The 20,822-nt window shown below is 46.6% G+C and overlaps 1 protein-coding gene across 1 annotated transcript in view; it reads right to left on the reverse strand.

Annotated features, from left to right (window-relative positions):
• Window positions 1–20,822, reverse strand: part of LOC102561850 (A.superbus venom factor 1) — a 62,170-nt gene that overhangs the window by 8,334 nt on the left and 33,014 nt on the right. The window contains exons 21-33 of the mRNA XM_006265601.4: window positions 19,963–20,175; window positions 18,009–18,075; window positions 16,615–16,701; window positions 14,202–14,405; window positions 10,985–11,060; window positions 9,548–9,707; window positions 8,743–8,838; window positions 8,381–8,531; window positions 7,456–7,619; window positions 5,583–5,741; window positions 2,117–2,267; window positions 649–700; window positions 317–404 (exon numbers count right to left, since the gene is read on the reverse strand). Of these exons, the coding sequence (XP_006265663.2) occupies window positions 317–404; window positions 649–700; window positions 2,117–2,267; window positions 5,583–5,741; window positions 7,456–7,619; window positions 8,381–8,531; window positions 8,743–8,838; window positions 9,548–9,707; window positions 10,985–11,060; window positions 14,202–14,405; window positions 16,615–16,701; window positions 18,009–18,075; window positions 19,963–20,175 (1,668 nt within the window). The remainder of the gene's footprint in view (window positions 1–316; window positions 405–648; window positions 701–2,116; window positions 2,268–5,582; window positions 5,742–7,455; window positions 7,620–8,380; window positions 8,532–8,742; window positions 8,839–9,547; window positions 9,708–10,984; window positions 11,061–14,201; window positions 14,406–16,614; window positions 16,702–18,008; window positions 18,076–19,962; window positions 20,176–20,822) is intronic.

Below are 20,822 nucleotides of genomic sequence, written 5' to 3' on the forward strand. Positions count from 1 at the left end.
CAAGAGGTGTCAATAGGAAGGCAGATATGAAAGTCCCACCACCCCAGCACAATAAACCCCTGGTATCTTGCTACAATTCACCAGCAATGGGAATCTAATTATGTTTCTCTCACTATAACTTGTATGGAGGATGTTAGCCTGATGCTTATGACAGTCAACGAGATTATTGCTTCCTATGATTTTGGTGAAGAAAGTTTCATACCATGAGTATTGGATTTGGAGCTACAGTTCTGACTTGGCTGGTTGTCTTATACATTTCCAAAAAATCTCTAGCTGGTTTATGATACTCCTAACCCTTAAAAGAAGACTGACGTACTCTCTTGAGATCATCTGTGTCAGGTGAAAAGCCTGTGAGCATGGAGACATCGATGATGGACATGGTGGCATCAACCTCACCAAGGAATCTAGCAAAAATGAGAGTTAAAATAACTTTTGGATCTGAATTCTTCATTCAGACACTGCATTTAATACAGTAGCTCAGCCAACTCCTGACACTGGGGCTTTATAAGACCCCATTTGTTGTCCCACAGAAAAAACTCGCATTTCTAATTATCTGTACACTCACTGTGTCTATCCCACTCAATGCACCATCTCTCCATGCATTGAGTCAACCACCCCCTCTCTATTATGAACAGACAGTGTTCTCACCTAGTGCAGATATTAATCTTGACTGAGCGCAGGATTCCTTCTTTATTCTTTGCTAGAGGGGTTGAAAAGAATACAAGAAATTAGTGCTTTGTGCAACTGAAATCCTCCGGGGGGGGGTGGGGTGTGTGTTTAAGAACCCAGTAATCAAACAGATCCCAGTGTCATCATGAAAAATAGATCCCACCAATGCGGACCATAAATTATTCAAACTGCAAAGCGTTTCTCAAAAGAATGGTAAAGATGAAGTGTGGTTTATAGTTAAAGAAAACAGAGATGTGACTGGGCCAGAAGCTTGGGTAGGAACTCCTTGGTTATTCAGACAAGTTAAGAGTGGATCCAAAATTCATGGCTGTAGAACTGGCTAGCCAGGCAACTAGAAACCCAGCTTCTTCCAGCTAAAGGAGTGACTTGTTTAGCTCAAGTGGTAGAGGTTCATGCTCTGGGAAATTCTGTCCCTCCTAAAACACCCATGCTTTCTGGACATATGCGGCTGCTGGAAGTCTGGACTTGGATCCAGATTTCTTGGTTAGTGCTCACATCTTAATTCAGAATGAAAGTGTCCTAGAGGAACAGGGCTGAGCTGCTATCCACATCAGATGGGGTGTTGGTTACAGCCAATCCTGGGGATTGTGACTGCACTGTGCCAATGTTCCTGCTGGGACTCAAACCTGGAGGTTTCTGGCTAGAGACTCTTGCTCTCTGTTGAGGCTCAGACCAATTCCAGATTTGGGGTCAGGAAGTAATTTTACCCCTTAGTCAGATTGGTCTGGACTTGCCGGGGGGGAGGGTCCTTCCTCTGCAGTGGGGGTACAGCCTCTGCCTGGGACCTCTTGAGTGTAAGTTAACCTTTTATAGAAGCAGGACATTGGCTACAATGATCTCCCCGTTTTCTCCATGGGGTGTTCAGGTGTGAAGACTTGTGTCAGGGCTGACGGTAGTTTTACTAAGAGGTTAGATGATAGATTAGTCTGGGATGGTTTGGATGCAGCTGGTCCTGCCTCAGGCAAGGGGTTGGACTAGATGTGACCTCTGGAGGTCTCTTCCAGCCCTACTTCTCTAGGACACTATACACCAATTCTACAGATAACAAGTGCCAGGAAGAGGGAGAAGGAATAATCTCTTTCATCACAAACTAAGAAAAGAGATACCGTTTAGAACATGGCGGTGACTTGGGTTACTTATTGCCAGCCTGATGCATATAATTTGGTTTGATCTGGAACTTGGAGAGTTTTGAAATCGTTCAAAAACTGGCTTAAAAAAAAAAAAAAAAAAAATGGGGACTGAGCAAGTGATTGGCTGGCTCCAGAGACCACAAATGTGCCATGATATTGTCCCAAATTCCATTCAGCCCTGTCTATGGAAGTCTGCTGCCATCAGAGTTACTCTGCATTTGAACCAGTGTAATCCTGAGCAGACCACCTAGGCGTCCCAACAAGCTTCAGAAGGGAAGTGAGAGGAAGTTCCTTACGCCGTGGGATATTTTCCACCGATACTCTCAGGTCAAATTTCTTGCATTCGGATTCATCCTCTTTTATCTTTGCGTTATAAACAGTCACAACTGTAAGGGTCCCTTGCCCAGTTCCTTCTGCTCTCACAGTGAAGTTTTCATTCCATTTGGTCTGTAGAGAGATGCAAGATGATTTTGTGATAGTCATTTTAAAAATAGAAGGGGAACATGCATGCAAGCAGTTGAAACTGAAAGTTACTTATGTAGAAGGGTGGCAGGAAACCTGCCAAGTCCATTTCATGGAGAAAAATAGGTTATTAACCAAGCATTGATGCTTGGTCTTCAGTGGTATTGTCTCTGTAGATCCAAGCTAACATAACATTCTCTGCCCTTTCTAGTTTGGGATTCAACTTCATAAGCATTGGGTGTTGGCTGCATCCAATCCAGAGATTTCTGGGTCTCTTGGTGGGGGGGGGGGGTCTCTTGGTGACAAGAGCTAGGTACAAGGGTGGGCCTGGATCCCAGGTGGGGTCCTGATCTCCCCCTCTCCCTGCAAATCTTTGTCAGGTCCCTGTGAGATCTTTCCATTAAAATGTCCCGCCTCAGTACCTCCAGAAAGCTATTACCTTCCTTGCTGCCTCCTGTATACTCAGGAAAAAGAACTTCACCATCAGATCAGGGAGGCAGTGGAATAGACACCCAGGGGAGCTGTGAACTCTCTATCACTGAAGGTGTTTAGGAAGAGGTTGGATAGGCACTGGCTGGGTTTGATCTAGGAGTAATTATGCCTATTAGGGCTGTGCAAAATGTTGCTGGCAGCTTTGTTTCGACTCATTTTGAGCTCGAAACCACGAAATTGAAACAAAACAGAGAGCTTTGAAACAGCCTTGAAACGAAACGAGGCAAGTCGAAACGTTTTGAAAATTTCAAAACATTGAGTTTTGACGCTCAAGCTGGGCTTGCCTGCAGGGAAACAGAAACTAAAGTAAGGAGAGGGAGGGGGAAGTGGGGGAAGGAGTACTCTTATTATTAAATGTGTAGCTGGCCAATGACTGTCATCCTTCCCTGAGGTTTCTTCCAATCCCAGTGCTCTGGGGGAGGGCTGGAAAAACTGCATAAAAGGCAGCATTGTTTGAACTGCCCTGCTTTCTGCCTTAGTGTCAGTTGAGTGAGGGTGTACCTTAACACACACACACACACACACACACACACACACACACACACACACACACAGTGTCACCCACCCACCCACCCACCCACCCACACACACACACACACAGTGTCACCCACCCATGTCATGAGTTTTGCCTGTCAGCAGCCAGAGGTACAGGGCCCCAGAACCCAGAACCCTTGCGCCTATCTCCTTGACAGCTGGCAGGCTTCGTGGTCACAGCAGGTGCTAGCAGGCCTGCAGGTTTCACCCTGCTGCGCCTTAACACACACACTGTCACCCATGACACAAGTTTTGCTGGTCAGCATCTTGAGGTGCAGTTTCCCTGAAACCCCTGCACCTGTCTCCTTGAAAGCTGGCAGGCTTTGTGGCCTCAGCAGGGGCTAGCATGCCTGCAGTTTTGACCCTGCTGTGGCTGAACACATACACGTGACATGAGTTTTGCTTTCAAGACTTTGAGGTGCAGTTTCTCCAAAACCCCTGCACCTATCCCCTCCCCCTGAAACTTGGCAGGCTTCATGTCCTCAGAAGGGGCTACCATTTCTGCAAGTTTCATTCAAATCATGCTAGAAATGACAAAGTTATAGGCTGTTTCAAGCTTCCCCATTATAGCTTATGGGCGAAACAGTGAAACTGTTTCGACGAAACGCAAGTCAAAACGGAACAGTGCCGTTTCGCACAGCTCTGATGCCTATATTCTACTATGGGGATTTCCCAGGCTTCTGGGTTTTGCTGGTTTCTGTCAGGTGCTGGGAGGGAATCACCTGCATCCCCCTCTTTCTGCTAAATGTGCCAGGGTTTTTTTAGCCTCCGTTAGAGGTATCCCTTAGATGGCTGCAACCCACTTTGGGGATGATGACTAGGCTGTGCCAATGCTCCTGCTGGGACTAAAACCCATTCATGGCTAGAGGGTCTGGCTCCTATACTCAGGATCAGACTGGTCACCAGATGTGGGGTCAGAAAGGAATTTTACCTCATGGTCAAATTGGGATGGACTGTGGGGCTTTGCTTTCCTCTGGAGTGGGGGCATGACCTCTACCTGGGTTCTCTCAAGGGTATCTTAATAACCTCTGTAGCAGCAGGACACTGGCTGCCATGGTCCCCCTCCTTTACTTATAGCAGGTTCAGGTGTGATGTCTTAGGTGATAAGGTTGACTGTACAGTTTTAACAACCGGTTAGACCACTGTTTCCCACCCAGTGTGCCGTGGCACACTGGTGTGCTGTCAGGCACGTCCAAGTTTTGGGCTAGGGCCATGTCCCCTGCCTGGTTGCAGCCATGCCCAGCACCTGCTGCTGTTGTGGACACAGACAGACAGGGAGTGTAGCTCCAGCCCAAAATGCCGTCCTGCTTGCCATGTACCACCCTCCCCATCAGCATCCGGCTGGCTGTGCGCCACCCCTCCGCATCCGGTGTGCTGCAGTGCCTTTTTTTTTTTTTTTTTTTTTAAGGTAAGTGTGCCATGGGGTGAAAAAGGTTGGGAAATGCTGGGTTAGACTAGGATTTGCTCAGGATGGTTTGGATAGGGATGATCCAACCTCAGGCAGGCGGTTGGACCAGATGACCTTCTGAGGTCCCTACTTTTCTATGGTTTAAACTTAAATAGTGAACATGATTAGCTACTAAAACAAGTCACTTAGAGATATGGTGGATTCTCTATCACTGAGAGAAAACAGGAAAGCTTTTTGAAAGAGCTCAACCAGAAATTACAAGCAAAATTGGATGCCAAATTTGGAATGACATTCTTTGACTTGTCTCATGCAGAAGGTCAGATTAGATCAGTGATTCTCAACCAGGGTGACAGAGCATGCTGGAGGTGCATGGAGATCCTTTCAAGGGTACCATGGGGTGGAACACAATATTAGCACTGTTAGGTGTGCAACCATGATTCCCAAAATAAACCAAGGGATTTCCAACAGGAATCCATACTGTCAAATCCATTCTGCTCTGTTGGGGTCTTCCTGAGATCTTTGCAATAGAAGAATTTCTGTAGTGAAAAAAAACCAAGTGAAAACCAGGAGCTGGCATTTTTGAAGCAGCACCTTGAGTCTAACAAGGGGTGGCCTTAATCTAATGAGGGGGTACTCAAGTTTAAAACAGTTGAGAACCACTGGATTAGATGATGACAATGGCCCTCCATAGCCTTAAATATGTCAGACTCTATGGATCAAGATCGTTTGGTGTCCAGAAAAAATGCCACCCAGCCCTGTTCGAAAGGGCTGGGAGATGAGGTCCTGGTAGAATCCCTTCTCCCTATGGTAGACAAAGCCCAAGTTGTATCACCAGTCACTACCAATGGCAAAGAAAAGCAGCCTACCTCTGCCGATCTGGACAGGAAAGCATTACTATTCTCAATTCGGATTTTTACTGGGGTAGCACGCCGTGGCAGGAGGATAGACACATCCAGTTGCAGTTCACTTTGTTGCGGGATGTCCATTTGGTATTGGGCTAGAGCCTGGAACACCAGGATAGTGGCCTAGGACACAGAGAGAAAGAGAACATTATACTTCATGGTTCTATTCTTCTACGGCCTAAAGACTCTTATATGACCTGTTGAATGAATAGGATCCACCAATACAGTGACAAAAATGGGCGTTTTCCCACAGGGTATATGGATTTAACAGATGTCAGGCAAGGTCAAACAGGCACTGGTCAGACAAAACATGGTTAATTAGCTGACCCTGTCCCATTAACATCAGTATGAGCCAAGTGTCAATTGGATCACAGGATCATGGGAAAGTAGGGCTGGAAGGGATCTCAGGAGGTCACATCTAATCCAGCTCCCTACTCAAGTCAGATTCAGTCCTGAATAAACCATCCTGGCCAAGTGTCTATCTAACCTGCTCTTGGACATTTCCAAAGATGGAAACTCCATCAAGTCTCTGGGCAGTCTGTTCCAATGCTTGACCACTCTCATAGTCAGGAAGTTCCTCCTCATCTCCAACCTCAATTTCCCCTGCTGCAGCTTGAGGTCATTGCATCTAGCCTTGTCCTCTATGGCCACAGAGGAAAGCCCATCTCCATCTTTTCTCTAATTTCCCTTTGAATATTTGAAGACTGTTATCAAATCCCCTCAGACTTCTTCTCCAGACTAAACAATCCTAGGTCTTTCAGCCGATCCTTATCAGTCCTTCCAGTGCTTCCCGGGCACCTAATCATTTTTGTTCCTCTCCATTAGACTCTTTCCAACCTGCCCACATCCTTCTTGAAGTGTGGGGCCCAAAATTGGGCAGAAGACTTCAGGGGAGGCCTCACCAGTGCTGAACAGAGCAGAAGAATCGTTTCCATTGGTTTACAAGTGACGCTCCTGTTAATACAACTCAGGAAGCTGTTGGATTTTTTTGCAGCAAGAGCACCTCGTTGCCTCCTATTCAGCTTATGGTCTACCATAACCCCCAGGTCCTTCTCTGCAGTGCTTCATCCCATCCAATCATTCTCCAGTCTGTATTTGTACATGCAATGATTAAGTCTTTGCTCTTGTCCTGATTTTCATCTGGTTGATTCCAGATGATTTTTTTAGGACGGAGGGCAATACATTTTTGGCTATTCTTATGTGATATAGACAGCTATGCTACACACTAACCAGCAGGGGGGTGAAAGACATAGTTCTTGACCCCAAAATGTTAGATCCCTGTTGTTGTATTTGCCCCAAGTATGGCAAGGAACAGGATGACTTAAGGCACTGACATGCGCAAGAGTGCCACCAGGCTGGTCAGCACAGAATACATCATGATCATCAAGTAAAAGTAGACAAGGTTCCTTGGGTGAATTTGATATCTTTTATTAGACCAACCCAAATGGTTGGAGAATAGTTATTAAGCAAGCTTTCGGGTTCAAAAACCCTTCGTCAGGCAGGTTTTTGAACCCGAAAGCTTGCTTAATAACTATTCTCCAACCATTTGGGTTGGTCTAATAAAAGATATCAAATTCACCCAAGGAACCTTGTCTGCCTATATCCTTAGACCAACACGGCTACAACCTAAACCCCTGTATCAAGTAAAAGTAGGCATCCATTGCCAACAGCAGATTTGACAGCAGAAAACTGAACCTTAGATTCTCATCAGCACATTCAAATTTCTCACAATTGCCACCTGAGCTTGTACCATCCACTTATGTAGAGAGGAGACAAGGCTCTGTTACAGGAAATGGACTGAGGACTCTTTGCAAGATTCTCGGAGGTCTATACTCACTTGGGTAGACCCATATCCACCTCCGTAGTACTTCTGCACTGTCAGCCATCTGACAATGGGACCCGTCAGCTCAAACTTCTTCATTTTCAACAAAGCCAACAAACCGTAGGAGGTGCCCTCAATGTTGAAGGTGCGAGCACCTTTCTCTTCCCAGTGATTTGCCCCTAGGCACCAACAAAAACAACAATTGCTAATGACATCCCCAGGACATGGAATTTCCTTCTCCTGAGCTCATCTGATTAGAAAGTGCTGCCTCTTCCCAAATTCCCGTATGTTATAATTTGCATAATATCTGCTCCCAAATGGCATATTATTGCTCCTTTGGGCCAAGCACCTAATCAGTGTTTAAGGCATTGCAAGGCTGTGTCTGTGCCAAGGAGAAACTGATAATACAAGTTGCCAAAATACCATATTTTCTCATATACAGTACCCCTCAGAATAAAATACACACCTTGTTTTGGAAAGGCAAAATGAACTGAAGAAGATTTTTTCTAGTTATGGCTGCATAGAGCAGGGACAGGGCTAAAAAAGTCTGCAATGTTATGAAATAGGAGGAGAGAGACCAGGAGCAGCTAGCAGACAGCAACATTGCCAGAAGATCTTTTATTTTTTTAAAAACAAGGCATGTGTCTTATTCCTGGGTATGTTGTATATGAAAAAAAATATAGTATGTACAAGATCCTGCAAGCTTCCTGTTGGACAAACTGAGGTCAAGTCTATGGCACATCCTACATTCAAAACTGGAGTAATGCCATTCAACTAAGTTGAGGTCCTCTGGATTTGTACCATGTGTTATTGAGACCAGTATGTGTCTAGCTATGCCTGTTCATCATAGATTCACCTCCAGCCATCCCTGCTTCCCTCCTCTGCTAACCAGCCTTACTTGGCCCCTGTTTCTGGCACCATATATGATGTTCTGATTTACCTTTTGCACATTTCATGAGCACTTTTTCACTGTTCAATTTCTCCACCAAAGCCAAGGCATAGGATGTGAGAGCAATAGTGTAAGGCCTCTTCAAAAACATGTATTTTTTAGATAAGAATTCAGCAGCTTTGTTGATGCTTCCTTCCAAACTCTAGAAGATGAAGAGGAAACAAGACACATATACAAAAGCCAAGAAGTCAAACCCAAGGATCTGGATGAGTTTGGTGACATCCTTAAGATATTATTCTGGGTACTACATCCCTACCTGCCATGTTCGTGGCATTTATGGATTGAAATATCAGAGCTCTAGGAAGATGGAAAAACCTGGATGTGAATATATAGACCCCACAAGAGACACTCACATTGATATGATCCTTGCAAATGTCCTTGGATTCATGCAAGGCAATAAGGACGAAAGCTGTTAAGGACACTTCTGGTTCAGCACCTTTGTATCCTCCCTGAAGGGAAAAAAAAGGACAGGCTTTGGGATCAGAAATTCACCTGAGCACAGCAACAAGAGAGGAGGAATCCCAGACAGCCCATGTAATATGGTAATGTCTGCAGAAATGTTACCCCCAAAAAGAAGATGTTCCAGACACTCCATGAAGTCTACTGAGGACTAAAATGAATAGAGACACACAGGGCATATGAAAATAGATGGACAGAAAAAACCTGACCTACTGGGCCTAAATCTCCATTACCATACTTTCTCATACATAACTTGCTCTGGAATATAATACACACCTTTTTTCCTTCATTTTGCTTTTCTAAAACAAGATCTTTCCTTGTAGCAAGTAACTTTGTAACAGCAATGAGCCTGCTCATTATTCTACTACCTACAAGTTTCATGCAGACTTTACTTTCATTTTTGCCCAGTAAGGCAGAGGCTGTTCTTACCATGTTGCTCACATATAACATGCCCTGAAATTTCCAACAGCTTTTTGGGGGGAGAAAATGTGTTAAATGCCAGAAAACATGGTAATTTCTACTACTATGATTCCACTGGGATGTTCTTTATGCCCACTAGTGTAAGAGACAGGAGAATCAGGTTGAGTGAGGTCTCTGGGATATGGACCATTGAGACTTCTCTTTGAACGAAGAATTGACAAGTTATCATGGTGATGTAAGTAAGTTGTGTCTGGCATTTCAAGGATAAAGGAAACATACCACCATCTCTCCATGGATCACAGGGCCATCTTCTTGGAAAACCCCATCTGGTTTCTGTTTCTCCAGGATCAGCCATTTCACAGCTCCACAGAGGACTTGATGTTCAATGCCCACCAACGAGGTAGCCATGGCAAAGACCTTGGCTACGTATGCTGTCAGCCTGAGGGGGAGAATCAGCCACATCTGAATCAGTCCTGAAATGCTTGTGAATGAGAAAGCTGGACCATCTGGTAATGGGTGAAGTTGACATGGGTCAGCGATGGAACTGATCACCTCAGTTAGCAGTACTGACACTATTAGCTGGAGATGTCACAAGCTCTCACAGCCTACTGTGGTAGGGCTGTGAGGATGATCTATAGCCCGCTTCTAACCACAGGGAACTGGACAGCAGAAGCTTCAGACTTGTTTCATGTAAGCCAATGAACAACAATCCAGTTGCCTTCATTCTGGCTCACATCCAACTTTCACAGAGTTGCTCCGAACTGCAAAGTTATTTAAGCACCTACTAAAATTAATGAAGGCTCAGTCCAGCTCTCATCATAAAATAGCAAACCAGGCAAAAAAGTGTTCCACATATAATGTAGAACATTTTTAGGGCTGGTTTGTGTGGCTTCTTAAACTGTGATATGCCCAGAGCTATTCTAAGGCTGGTAAGGACAATCAATTGATTGCTTGGCCCAGCTCTGGGACCTCATCAAGTCATACCAGCCTGTGGGCACCTGGTTTTCAACTTGCTAATGCAGGGAGAGCCTGTGATCATGATCCCATGGCAAGTAGATTAGGATTTGATCCCTGATCCCAAACTCAGGCCTTTTGAATCCTGTGGCACTCGGTGCCTTAAATGAAAGTGTCCCAAGTACCTGATACTTTGTCCCAGGTGCCCTTTTTCCCTACTTGGCTTTGGGTGAGAGATTAAATTTGCCTTGACTCACATCTCATAACTACACACAGGCACAGGCTAGCAATAAATCAGTAGGATCATCAGAAAAATCAGTCTGGAAATGATTTCCTGAGGTTACATCTAGTCCAGGCCTATGCTCAAGGCAGATTCAGTTCCGACTAAATCATCCCAGCCAAGTATCTGTCTAACTTGCTAGTCCTGAACATTTCCAGGGATAGAGGCTCCACCACATCTCTGAGCAGCCACTCCAATGCAGTGTTCCTTCTCATCTCCACCTTCAATTTCCTCTGCTGCAACTTGAGGCCATTGCTTCTAGTCCTGTCCCCTGTGGCCCCAGAGAAAAGCCCACCTCTCCTCTGTCATTGTCCTCCAGGGATTTGAAGTCTGTGATCAAATTCCTCCTCTGGCTTTTCTTCACCAGGCTCAGTCACCTTAGTTCTTTCAGCCTTTCCTCAGTTTCTCAGGCCTCTAATCATTTTTGTCACTCTCCACTGGACTCTTACCAATCTAATATATTAGAGAGACACAGTACTTACCATGTGCTTGACTCCCTGTTCTGGAACGCAGAATAGGAGAAGTCACCTTTTTTGTAAACCAGTTGTTGTGTGTAACCTACAAAGGGAAGAGACAGGAAGAGGTAGGTCTCTTTTATTTAGCTTCTTATTAGGATCTTATGGATACAAAGCAAGCAAAATCAGGGGCAAGAACCTAGCATGTGTCTGATTTTTTTCCTTTGACTGCACCCCAAATCTGTGTTCCCTTTTAACTCCTGCTTTCCTGGTTCCCTTAATACCATACTTTTTCACATGCAACACACACCTCCTACCCCAATTCAGCCACTAGGAATTGAGTTGCACATGGTGAGGAAATATGGTGATAATCAGTTCCTGCCTCTGTGGGTGGAGGAGGGAAACAAAAATAATGCTTCAGTGTTACATGGGATGCTTCCTAGCTGCTGGTTCTGGACATTTCCTGCTCCCCCTCCCCCTGGCAGAGGTTCCTACTCAGCTGCTATTCAGTTATTCACTTGCTTCTTGCCATTATTTTCAAGGAAAGATCTTAAATTCTTTCTTCTGCCTTTGAAAAACAAAAGTGCGCATTTTATTCAGGGGTGCATTATATGTAGGGCCTAGTTTTAATCATGATTTTGCATATTTGTGAAAGTTACAAAATTAAGAGATTTTCATTAAAAAAAAATGTAATTTGCAATGAAATGCCACAATATGGCTGCAAGCAGCTGTATCGTCGCATTTCAGTGCAACAGGATGGCTGAGGCAGGCTGAAGAAAGCATTCCTCAGTGCAAAAACCTGGCAGCCCAGGGGAGAGGGGTTGCAAAAGGGACAGGTGGAGGAGAGAGCATGGGGATGGGTAAGGGAGGTACTGTTTGCTCCTTTGGGCAGGAAAACTGGGGCACAGGGGGATTGGGGACCCCTGTGGGCTGCCCTGGCACTGGGTAGGGGAGGGGCTGTTTGCTTTTCCAGGTGGGAAAACTCACATTGTTTTCTGAGGTGCCTGGGGCTGAGGGTGAGAGGAGAGAGTACATGTGCAGAGGAAGAAACAAACAGCCCCTCCCTACCCCTGGTGCTAGGGCCATCTGCCAAGGCAACCCCCAGACACTCCCAACCCCTGTGCTCCAGTTTTCCCACCAGGAGGAACAAACAGTCCCTCCCCGACCCATCCCCAAGCTCTCTCCTCTCCCTGTCCCTTTTGGGACCCCTTCAGTGAGGGTGGGGCATGGGCTTTTCAGCAGCCATCAGAGGCTTTGGGAGCAAGGCCTCTGATGCTGCAATTAAACCTGCCCCTAAACCTGCCCCCTCAGTCAATCAGGCAGTGTGGTGGTGGTAGGGGATGGTGCCATGATCTGGACATGAAAATAATGGCCCCCACCACAATCAGGTCACAATACTGGCAAGCTGGACACCGTGATTTAAACCAGGTCCTAGTTATACGCAGGAAAATACAGTATGTCTATTACCCCATAACCATCATACCCAAGTGCCTCCTCCCCACCCATCTGTGGGATAGGGAAGTGATATTATCCCCTTAGCAGATGGGGAATGGAGGCAGAGAGAGAGATCGATCAAGTCTGTAACAGGGCTGGGAAATGATCCTGTGTTTCTTTAACCTAGTCTCAGAGACCTGCTTCCCCCCTTCCAGCCACTTTCCACATCTGCCCAACATGATGTGTCAAATTCTCAAAGAAGTGGGGCTGGAAGGGACCTTCAGAGGTCACATCTAATTCAACCCCCTGCCTGAGGTAGGATCAATCCCATCCATTTATCTCAGACAAACCCATCTTCTAACCTCTTTGCAAAACTACCATCAACCCTGACAACAAAGGGCATGGCATCATAACCAACTCTACCACAGGTAAAGCAGGAGAACCATGGCAGCCAACATCCTGCTTCTATAATAATATATGCTTAAGAGATCCCAGTCAGAGGCCATGTCCCCTGCTACACAGGAAGGCAAAACCCTCACCCCGTCCATCCCAATCTGACCATGGAATAAAATTACTTCCCAACCCCAAATGTGGTATCAGTTGGACTGTGAGTGGAGGAACAATATCCTCTAGAAAGGAACCACTGGCTTTATGTCCCAGCAGGAGCACTGGCAGAGTTCAGTCACTATGTTCAACATTGGCTACAGCCAACACCAAGTGTCTCTGAGGGAGGCTTAAAAACACCCTGACATGTGCAGCAGAAAGGAGGTGGTAGGGAGGATTTCCTCCCACCGCAAGGCAGCAACCAGCAAAGCCCAGAAGCCTGGGAAATCCCCATAGTAGACCATAGGCTTGTATCATCCCTGGCCAGTGCCTGTCCAGTCTCTTCTTGAACCCTCCAGTAATGGAGAGTCCACACATTCCCTGCTTCATTGCTCTAACGGTGAAGAAGTGCTTCCTGATAGCCAATGTAAACTTATGTGGCTGCAACTTCAAGCCATGGATCTGCATCCTATTCTTTGCAGCAAAAGAGAAAAGATGTCCCCCCTTTTCTTTATGGCAGCCCTTCAAGTATTTGAGGACTGCTATCATGTCTGCTCTTAAGTGCCTTTTCTGCAAATAAACATGCCCAGCTCCTTCAGCCTCTCTTCGTATCACTTGCTTTCCAAGCCATCAGTCATCTTTGTTGCCTGCCTCTGGACCTCTCTGACTTCTCTGTGTCCTTTTTAAAATATGGAGCCCCAAACTCCACACAGTGCTCTAGATAAGGCCTAACCAGCACCGAGTAGAGAGGCACTGTCACCTCCCATGTCTTGCACCTAATGCTCCTATTGATGCAGCCCCAAACCTGTGTAACTGCATGGGTGTTTTTACACATGCTCACACATGCTTTGGAGAGAAGTGGGAGAGGGAGGGGGAGGGGGGGGGAGGAGGGTGCTTTAATTAGGAGTGGCTCCAAGAGATGCTCTAATTATAGCTCCCGGAGTGTCTCGTATATCAGCATCTCTGTGCTTCAAAATGGCAGTAAGCGTGCTTTATCTAAAGCTCAAACAAGCTTTAGTTAACTTACCCCTACCACCATTTTGAAGCATGGGGACACTGATACATGAGGTGTGGAGGCTGGTAGGAGCACTGTAATTACAGAGTGTTGGAGCAGCCTCCTGGCTCGTGTATAGGCACTACATCACATGTTCCCTGCAGCATCTCCTAAAATCGTTGCCTACTGGACTCTATGGACCTCCAGCTTGGTCCAGTGTGGCACCTCCCAGCACCAGAGAGGGGCCAGCTATGTCACATGAGAGATCTTTACCTTGGTTAATCAGCCTGATGGCTTCATTCCTCCGGTCCACCCCGACCTTGTCCCACTGATTGGTGCTGTCCAGGTAGTGGGTGGCAATGACTGTCGGTGTCATGCCAATCATGTTCTGCTCCCCACAGCCTGAAGGCGTCACGATGAGATGTTTAACATTGGCTCCATCGATGGATTTTTCTATAATTGTGGTCACTGGGTTTCCTGGCCAAGAGAACATAAAGCCAATTCAGTCAGGGGAGGCAGCAGCTGTCAAGGGTGGGGCAAGAGGGAGAGATAATCCAGGGGCAGATATAGAGTTAAATCCTGCAAGCTACTGAGTGAAGACCCAACCTCAACTCCATGCATGATTAGATCCTAAGGGCGCATCCACACATGCAGGCATATGCGCTTGCAGCAGCTCAAATAGGAGTGGCACAAATTTGAGCTGGGGATGTTTGCCTCAGCACATGTGCCGGGACAAGCACTTGGGTGTGGGGCTAGTTGTGCCACTTGGGGCAAAATAACCCTGCCCATCCCCACCCAGACCTGCAGCCAGGGGGAGCTAGAGCCTAGGGCCAGCACCTGTGCTGTCCCCAGCAGTCTAAAAACCTGGCCTGGCAAGCAGCTCAGGGTTACTTACTCTCAGGAGCTTCTGGGGCCAGGCCAACTGCTATCTAGCCCCTTGTGTTGGCTGGACTGCTGAAGCAGCATCCCAAATCCACTTCTGAAAATGCTCTGAAATCCCTGCCCTGCTTTTCTCACTCAAGTTTTATTTTGGTACCTGGATTTCCAGGTACCAAATTTTGAGCCCGTGCTGAAAATATACAGTGCGGGGAAGGTTTTTTGGTGCCCGGCATGCATCTTACGGCATCTCACGGCATCTCAAACTCCTTTGAGGTGCCGCAAAATGCACATGCATGCTCATCTGGACACACCCTAAGACTTTATCTATTAGAAATGTCCCTTGCAATAGAAACAGTTTATTGCTCTGGGCCATGTAACCAGTTTAACACATCTTTCACTTCACCCCCTTACCTCTGCTGGTTTCTTAATATGGTTGCATGGTCATAGAAACACACTGATAGTCCCATGGAGATGCAAAGGGTTTGAGGGTCTCCAGTATAATGCTCAGGATGGATTTGGGAAAGCCAAAATTCTCCTTCCCCCCCACCCTCTTTGTCAGCTGAGCTAAAGAAGAAGCAAGAAATTGATATAGGGACCTAAGGAGAAGGCAGGGTAAAATTGCACCTTACAGACTAACCAAAGAGAAAGTGTGTGTGTGTATTCCGTCAGAATCTGATTATGTCATCATCGGTCCACAAACATGTGTGTGTACGCATGCACATGTGTAAATACACACACATTTGTGGATGGATATATTTCATTTCATCAGAATCTAATGAAGTGAGCATAAGCCCCCAAATGTGTGCACGCGTGTATGGCTGGTACATTTATATACACTTACGCATATCTACATAGAGACACACACATATATGGGGGTTGGGCTGGCTAAAGTGCATGGCTGATGGACCAGAGGGTCGCAAGTTTGAGGCCATAGTAGAAGTGCTTGCAGTCTGGCCAGTCAGGTTGCAATGAATCTGTGAATTCTGCTAAATACTTTGTCACAAGGGCATGAAAAACAAAGGATATACACACATGCTGCTTTTAGTTTAAAGATGCAAAATTATCCTGCCTTCTACCTGACTTCAGACTAACATGGATAACTACATCTCTCTGCACAGGGACCTAAGCTCAGATATATCAGGTTGGAAGGAGTCCAGCAAAGAATGACAAAAAATGGCTAGAGGCCTGGGAAGCAGGATTGATGAGAAAAGGCTGCAAGAAGCAGGGTGACAGTCTGGAGATGAGAAGACTGAGGACGGATTTTATCAGATAGGATGGAGATGAGCTTTTTTCTGTTGCTATACAAGAAAGGACTAAAAGCAACCACTTCAAGCTGAAAGAGAGTAAGCTGAGGTTGAAGATGAGGAGAAGCTTCCTGCTTCTGAGGGTGCTCCAGCTTGTAATATTGGAATAGGTTGCCCAGAGAAGTGTTGGAATCTCCATCCCTGGCAATGTTCAAGAGCAGTTTGGACACACATGTGGCTGGGATGATTTAGTTAGGGCTGTTCCTGCCTTGAGCAGGGGTTTGGACTAGATGACCTGCTGTGGTCTTTTCCAACCCCACTCTCCTATGATCTTATCTATACCTGAAGAAATCCCTCCTTCTCCTCTGAACACGTTTAACCATAAACCTACAGTGAGCTTCCTGTACCTCAGGCAGCAATGCTCTATAGCACCTCTGGATAACAAGGAGATGTCAACAGTGTCATACAGTAAATCAGTCAGCTGTAGGTGTGAGTGACAAGAAAAGAAGTCCTTTTCCCCCTTATTGTGGCCTCCAAAGCCCTTGAAAGTCCCTAGCTCTCACCTTGAACGCTGACTCTGGTCTCCGACTCTGTGTTAGGAACAATGTCCTCTATATCTGCAGCTGTCACTTGCTCAACTTGGACTCCACCTAAGAAGAAAGATATGGAAGGAAGCAACAACATGTTATCAGTGCAGATGACTGCAACAACCCCTTGAGCTTTGACTAGGACTCTTGCAACATTGACAGAGAACCGTGCAAAATCAACCCAGCTGCTAGGAGAAAAGAAGAGATGGGGGCTGCTGAGCTGGGAATTACCAAGCTAGTCATTAGGTGCAGAGATGAACAGCTTCATATTGGCTTCCAGCTTGGCCAAAACTAAGCAAGGCACAATTGGATAACAGGCTGGGACATATTAAGGTGGAGAACACCTGATTCCATTAGTAAGGTGCAATCTGCATCCTTGAAGGTTTTTAAGATATGGCTAGACAAAGCCTTGGCTGGGATGATACAGTTGGGGATAGTCCTGCTTTGAGCAGGGGGTTGGACTAGGTGACCATCTGGGGTCCCTTCCAATCCTAATTTTCTAGGATTCTGTGACAATCAACAAAGGGGTTGGAATAGCTACAAAGGCTTAAAACACAGAAGGGTCATTGCTTTAGATCAGGGGTGTCAAACAAACCAGCACTGAGTAGAGGCGCTGTCACCTCCCATGTCTTGCATCTAATGCTTCTATTGATGCAGCCCAAAACCTATGCAACTGCATGGGCATTTTTACACATGCTCTGGAGAGAAGGGGGGGGGGGGGTGGAGAGGATGCTTTAATTAGAGTGGCTCCAAGAAACGCTCCAATTAAAGCTCCTGGAGTGTCTCGTGTATCAGCATCTCTGCGCTTCAAAATGGCAGTGGGGGTGCTTTATCTAAAGCTTGAACAAGCTTTAGTTAAAGTGCCCCTACCACTATTTTGAAGCATGGGGACACTGATACATGAGGCATGGAGGCTGGTAGGAGCACTGTAATTACAGAGTGCTGGAGCAGCCTCCCGGCTCATGTATAGGTGTCCCATCACATGTTCCCTGCAGCATCTCCTGAAACCATTGTCTACTGGACTCTTGCTTACTGGACTAGATCCATGTGTGCTAGATCTAGTTCAGGGAGTTGCTCTATCCAGACTGCTGGGATACCAGCAGGCCACTGGACATTGGAGGATATGGGGCAGAATCTGGGACCCTTTGGCCCCTGTGGACATAGTAATTGGTGACAAGAAGGAGGGCAAGGGCTGATAGAGCCCCAGTTGCCCTCCAGCCACTGCATGCCCTAGGCAGGATCCAGTCCTCCAAGGATCCTCACAGTCTGGCTCCAGCCTGGGGCAGAAAGTCAATTTGACCCCCAGCAACTGTGGGTGATCCTACAGGAAGAAAGACGTGGTCTGAAAGTAAAGCATGCCAGTAACTTACCCAGCCCCTTCACAGAGGGCTCCAGGGTGACGGACTTGACCGTTTTTGTCATCCTCATCCCTTCAGGCTGGAAAGGAACCACAAGGACACAAATCATTACATCATGACAACCAGGGGCATCTGGAGACAGTGAAGAGCCAATAAGAAAGGCAAAAGACATACTTTCTTAAGGCCCAACCATGATACTAATGATCTCAGCCTAAGTCAGGACCAATTGCTGTGCTAGTCACTGGGCACATGACACTGCTATAACTGACATCAGAATAAGGCTGACTGAGTCTCAGATCTGCTCCCCCACCCCAGCATCAAGCAGCTTCTCCTTTCCTTTTTGACCCTACTTAGGAGGGTCTGTAGTCCACATTTACTATATATTTTCTAGTGTACATGCCTCCAAATAAGACATACAACTCGGGTTTGGAAGGCTGCTTAGCCAGAAGATACTGGTAATTCAGTGGCAGCAATGAAAGGGTTAACATGAGTTTTTTTTTCCCCCCCCTCCCCTGCACGAGAGAAGCACCAGCCATTTTGATAGTCATTACTATCTCTATGCTTCTGTTCCTCCATGTTTCTATTGCAGGGAAGAGAAAAAAAAAAAAAAAAATGAGCACTCTCACTTCAGACATGCCCTCCTAATTTCAGAGGGCTCATTTTTTGGGGAAAGGTACATGTAGTATGTGGGTGACGATGGTATCCCAGATATAAACACTTGGATTCCTGGGGAAATGAACCCAAAGAATTGAACAGGGCATGAAAACAAAGAATCCAAATTGGCCATTGCTCTAGGATCTCCTTGAGGGAATTCTCTCTTCCTTTTGACCTTCAGTGGAGAACCTTCCTTTCATCTAGTGTTGTGGTGATCTTCTGGAGCAGGGGGGATGGAGCACCTGTTAGAATCCCCCCAGGGATGCTGCATTGGTTGGCTCCCAAGGGACACTGCAGACTGGTCAGCAGTAACTCCCAGGTACCCCGAGTCTCCATGGATTCCACCACTGGCTGGTTTAAGGGGCCAGATTCTGAGCTCAGGGTCCCTCCAGTAACAGCCAAAAGTTGAGTGTATAAAGGACACTCCCAGCTTGGTCATCATTGCCACAGCAGTAGAAAGGAAGTAGGAAGGCCTCCCCATTTTCTGCTTCATGTATCAGGGCATTGGGTGTTGACTGCAGCCCAGGCTGGGGATGGCTACTGGACTGTGCTAATGCTTCTGTTGGGACACAAACCTGGAGGTTCTTGGTTTGAAAGTCTCACTCCTCTGCTCAGGGTCAGACCAATGTCAGATGTGGGATCAGGAAGGAGTTCTACCCCATGGCCAGATTAGTATGGACTTATGGGGAGAGTTTGCCTTTCTCTGTAGCAGGGGGCATGGCCTTTACCTGGGATTTCTTGAGCATATATAAACAATCTTTTACAGAAGCAAGATTTTGGCAGCTGTGGGTCCCCTGCTTTACCTGTGGCAGGTTTGGGTGTGATTCCTTGAGTTATGTCAGGGTTGACTGTATAGTTTTGCTAAAAGGTTGGACAATGGATTTGTCTAGGATGGTTTGTACAGGGCTGATCCTGCCTCAGGCAGGGGTTTGGACTAGATGTGACCTCTAGAGGTCCCTTCAGCCCCACTTCTCTATTAGCACATTTACACATGCTCTCGGGGGGAGGGGGAAGTGACGTTTTAGTTCAAGCGCCCCTGCTGCCATTTGGAAGTGCAGGGACACTGATACACAAGACATGGAAGGCTGCTAGAGCACAGTAACTGCCACATTTCCAGAAGACTTGGTTAACTGAGTCTGCTCCAACATGCTGCAATTACAGCAGCCTCCATGCTTGTGTACAGTCACCATACAATTCTATGAGGACAGAGATGCAGGTGTTCACCTTTGTCTATTCACCAAGTGAATGGACAAAGCACAGATTCCCAATACCAGCCAATCTGCCCCAACAGGAGATATCCCCTGATACCTACCACGACTTTCAGCTTCTTCTTTACACCATCAGCCACGAATTGGCCCCACACAGCAGCTTTGACCTCGACATCATGGAGCCCCAGCTCCAAGGGGACAATGACTAATGGCACTGCCAGGGAGGACAAGCGTGGGAGATCATATATCTGGCGGTACCTCTGCTTGGAAGTCGATGCGCTGCAGAAAGCCGGGTTGTGTATCAATTCTACTCGGACCTGAAGAAAGAACAGAGATGGTGGTTCTAGGCTGGCGGTTCTCAATCTTGTTAGACCCAAGGCCCTTTCATTAGGCCCTAGACTCTGTTGTTGTTAGATTCCAGGTCCTGCTCGGAAAATGCCAGCTCTTAAATTTTTGCTCCTGTGACTACACAAAACAGAACAATTCTTCTGCTGCAAAAAAACTCAGAAAGCCCACAATAGGGCAGGATGCTTTTAAACACTCTGCCTTCCTATTTGAAATCTCTGGGTTTGTCTTGTGAATCATACTGGCATGCCTAACCATGCTAAAATGGTGTGGCACCCTGGGGCACCCTAGAAGGATCTCCAGGTACCACTGGTTGAGAATCACTGATCTAGGCAGAGTCTTTACTTAGTTCCTTGCTCCATCCCCACATGCAACATGTTGCTACCCAAAAATGCACCCTCTGATTAGAGTTTGTCTTTCATCCTGATAACTAAGGATGGTTAACCAAGGTAAGTCTGTATTTCTAAAGCAGGGGTGCTGAACCCCTGGTCCAATCTCATGCCCACACAGCTGGGGATAGGCCGTGGGGCCCAATCCAGACCATGTGGCGCTGTGGGGACTGGGTCTGATCCAGTGTGCAGGGTGGCTGGGGTGACAGGCCTGATCCCCTGTGGGGCTG

The sequence above is a fragment of the Alligator mississippiensis genome, chromosome 8 (genome assembly GCF_030867095.1).
Source record: "Alligator mississippiensis isolate rAllMis1 chromosome 8, rAllMis1, whole genome shotgun sequence".
Taxonomy (NCBI): domain Eukaryota; kingdom Metazoa; phylum Chordata; order Crocodylia; family Alligatoridae; genus Alligator; species Alligator mississippiensis.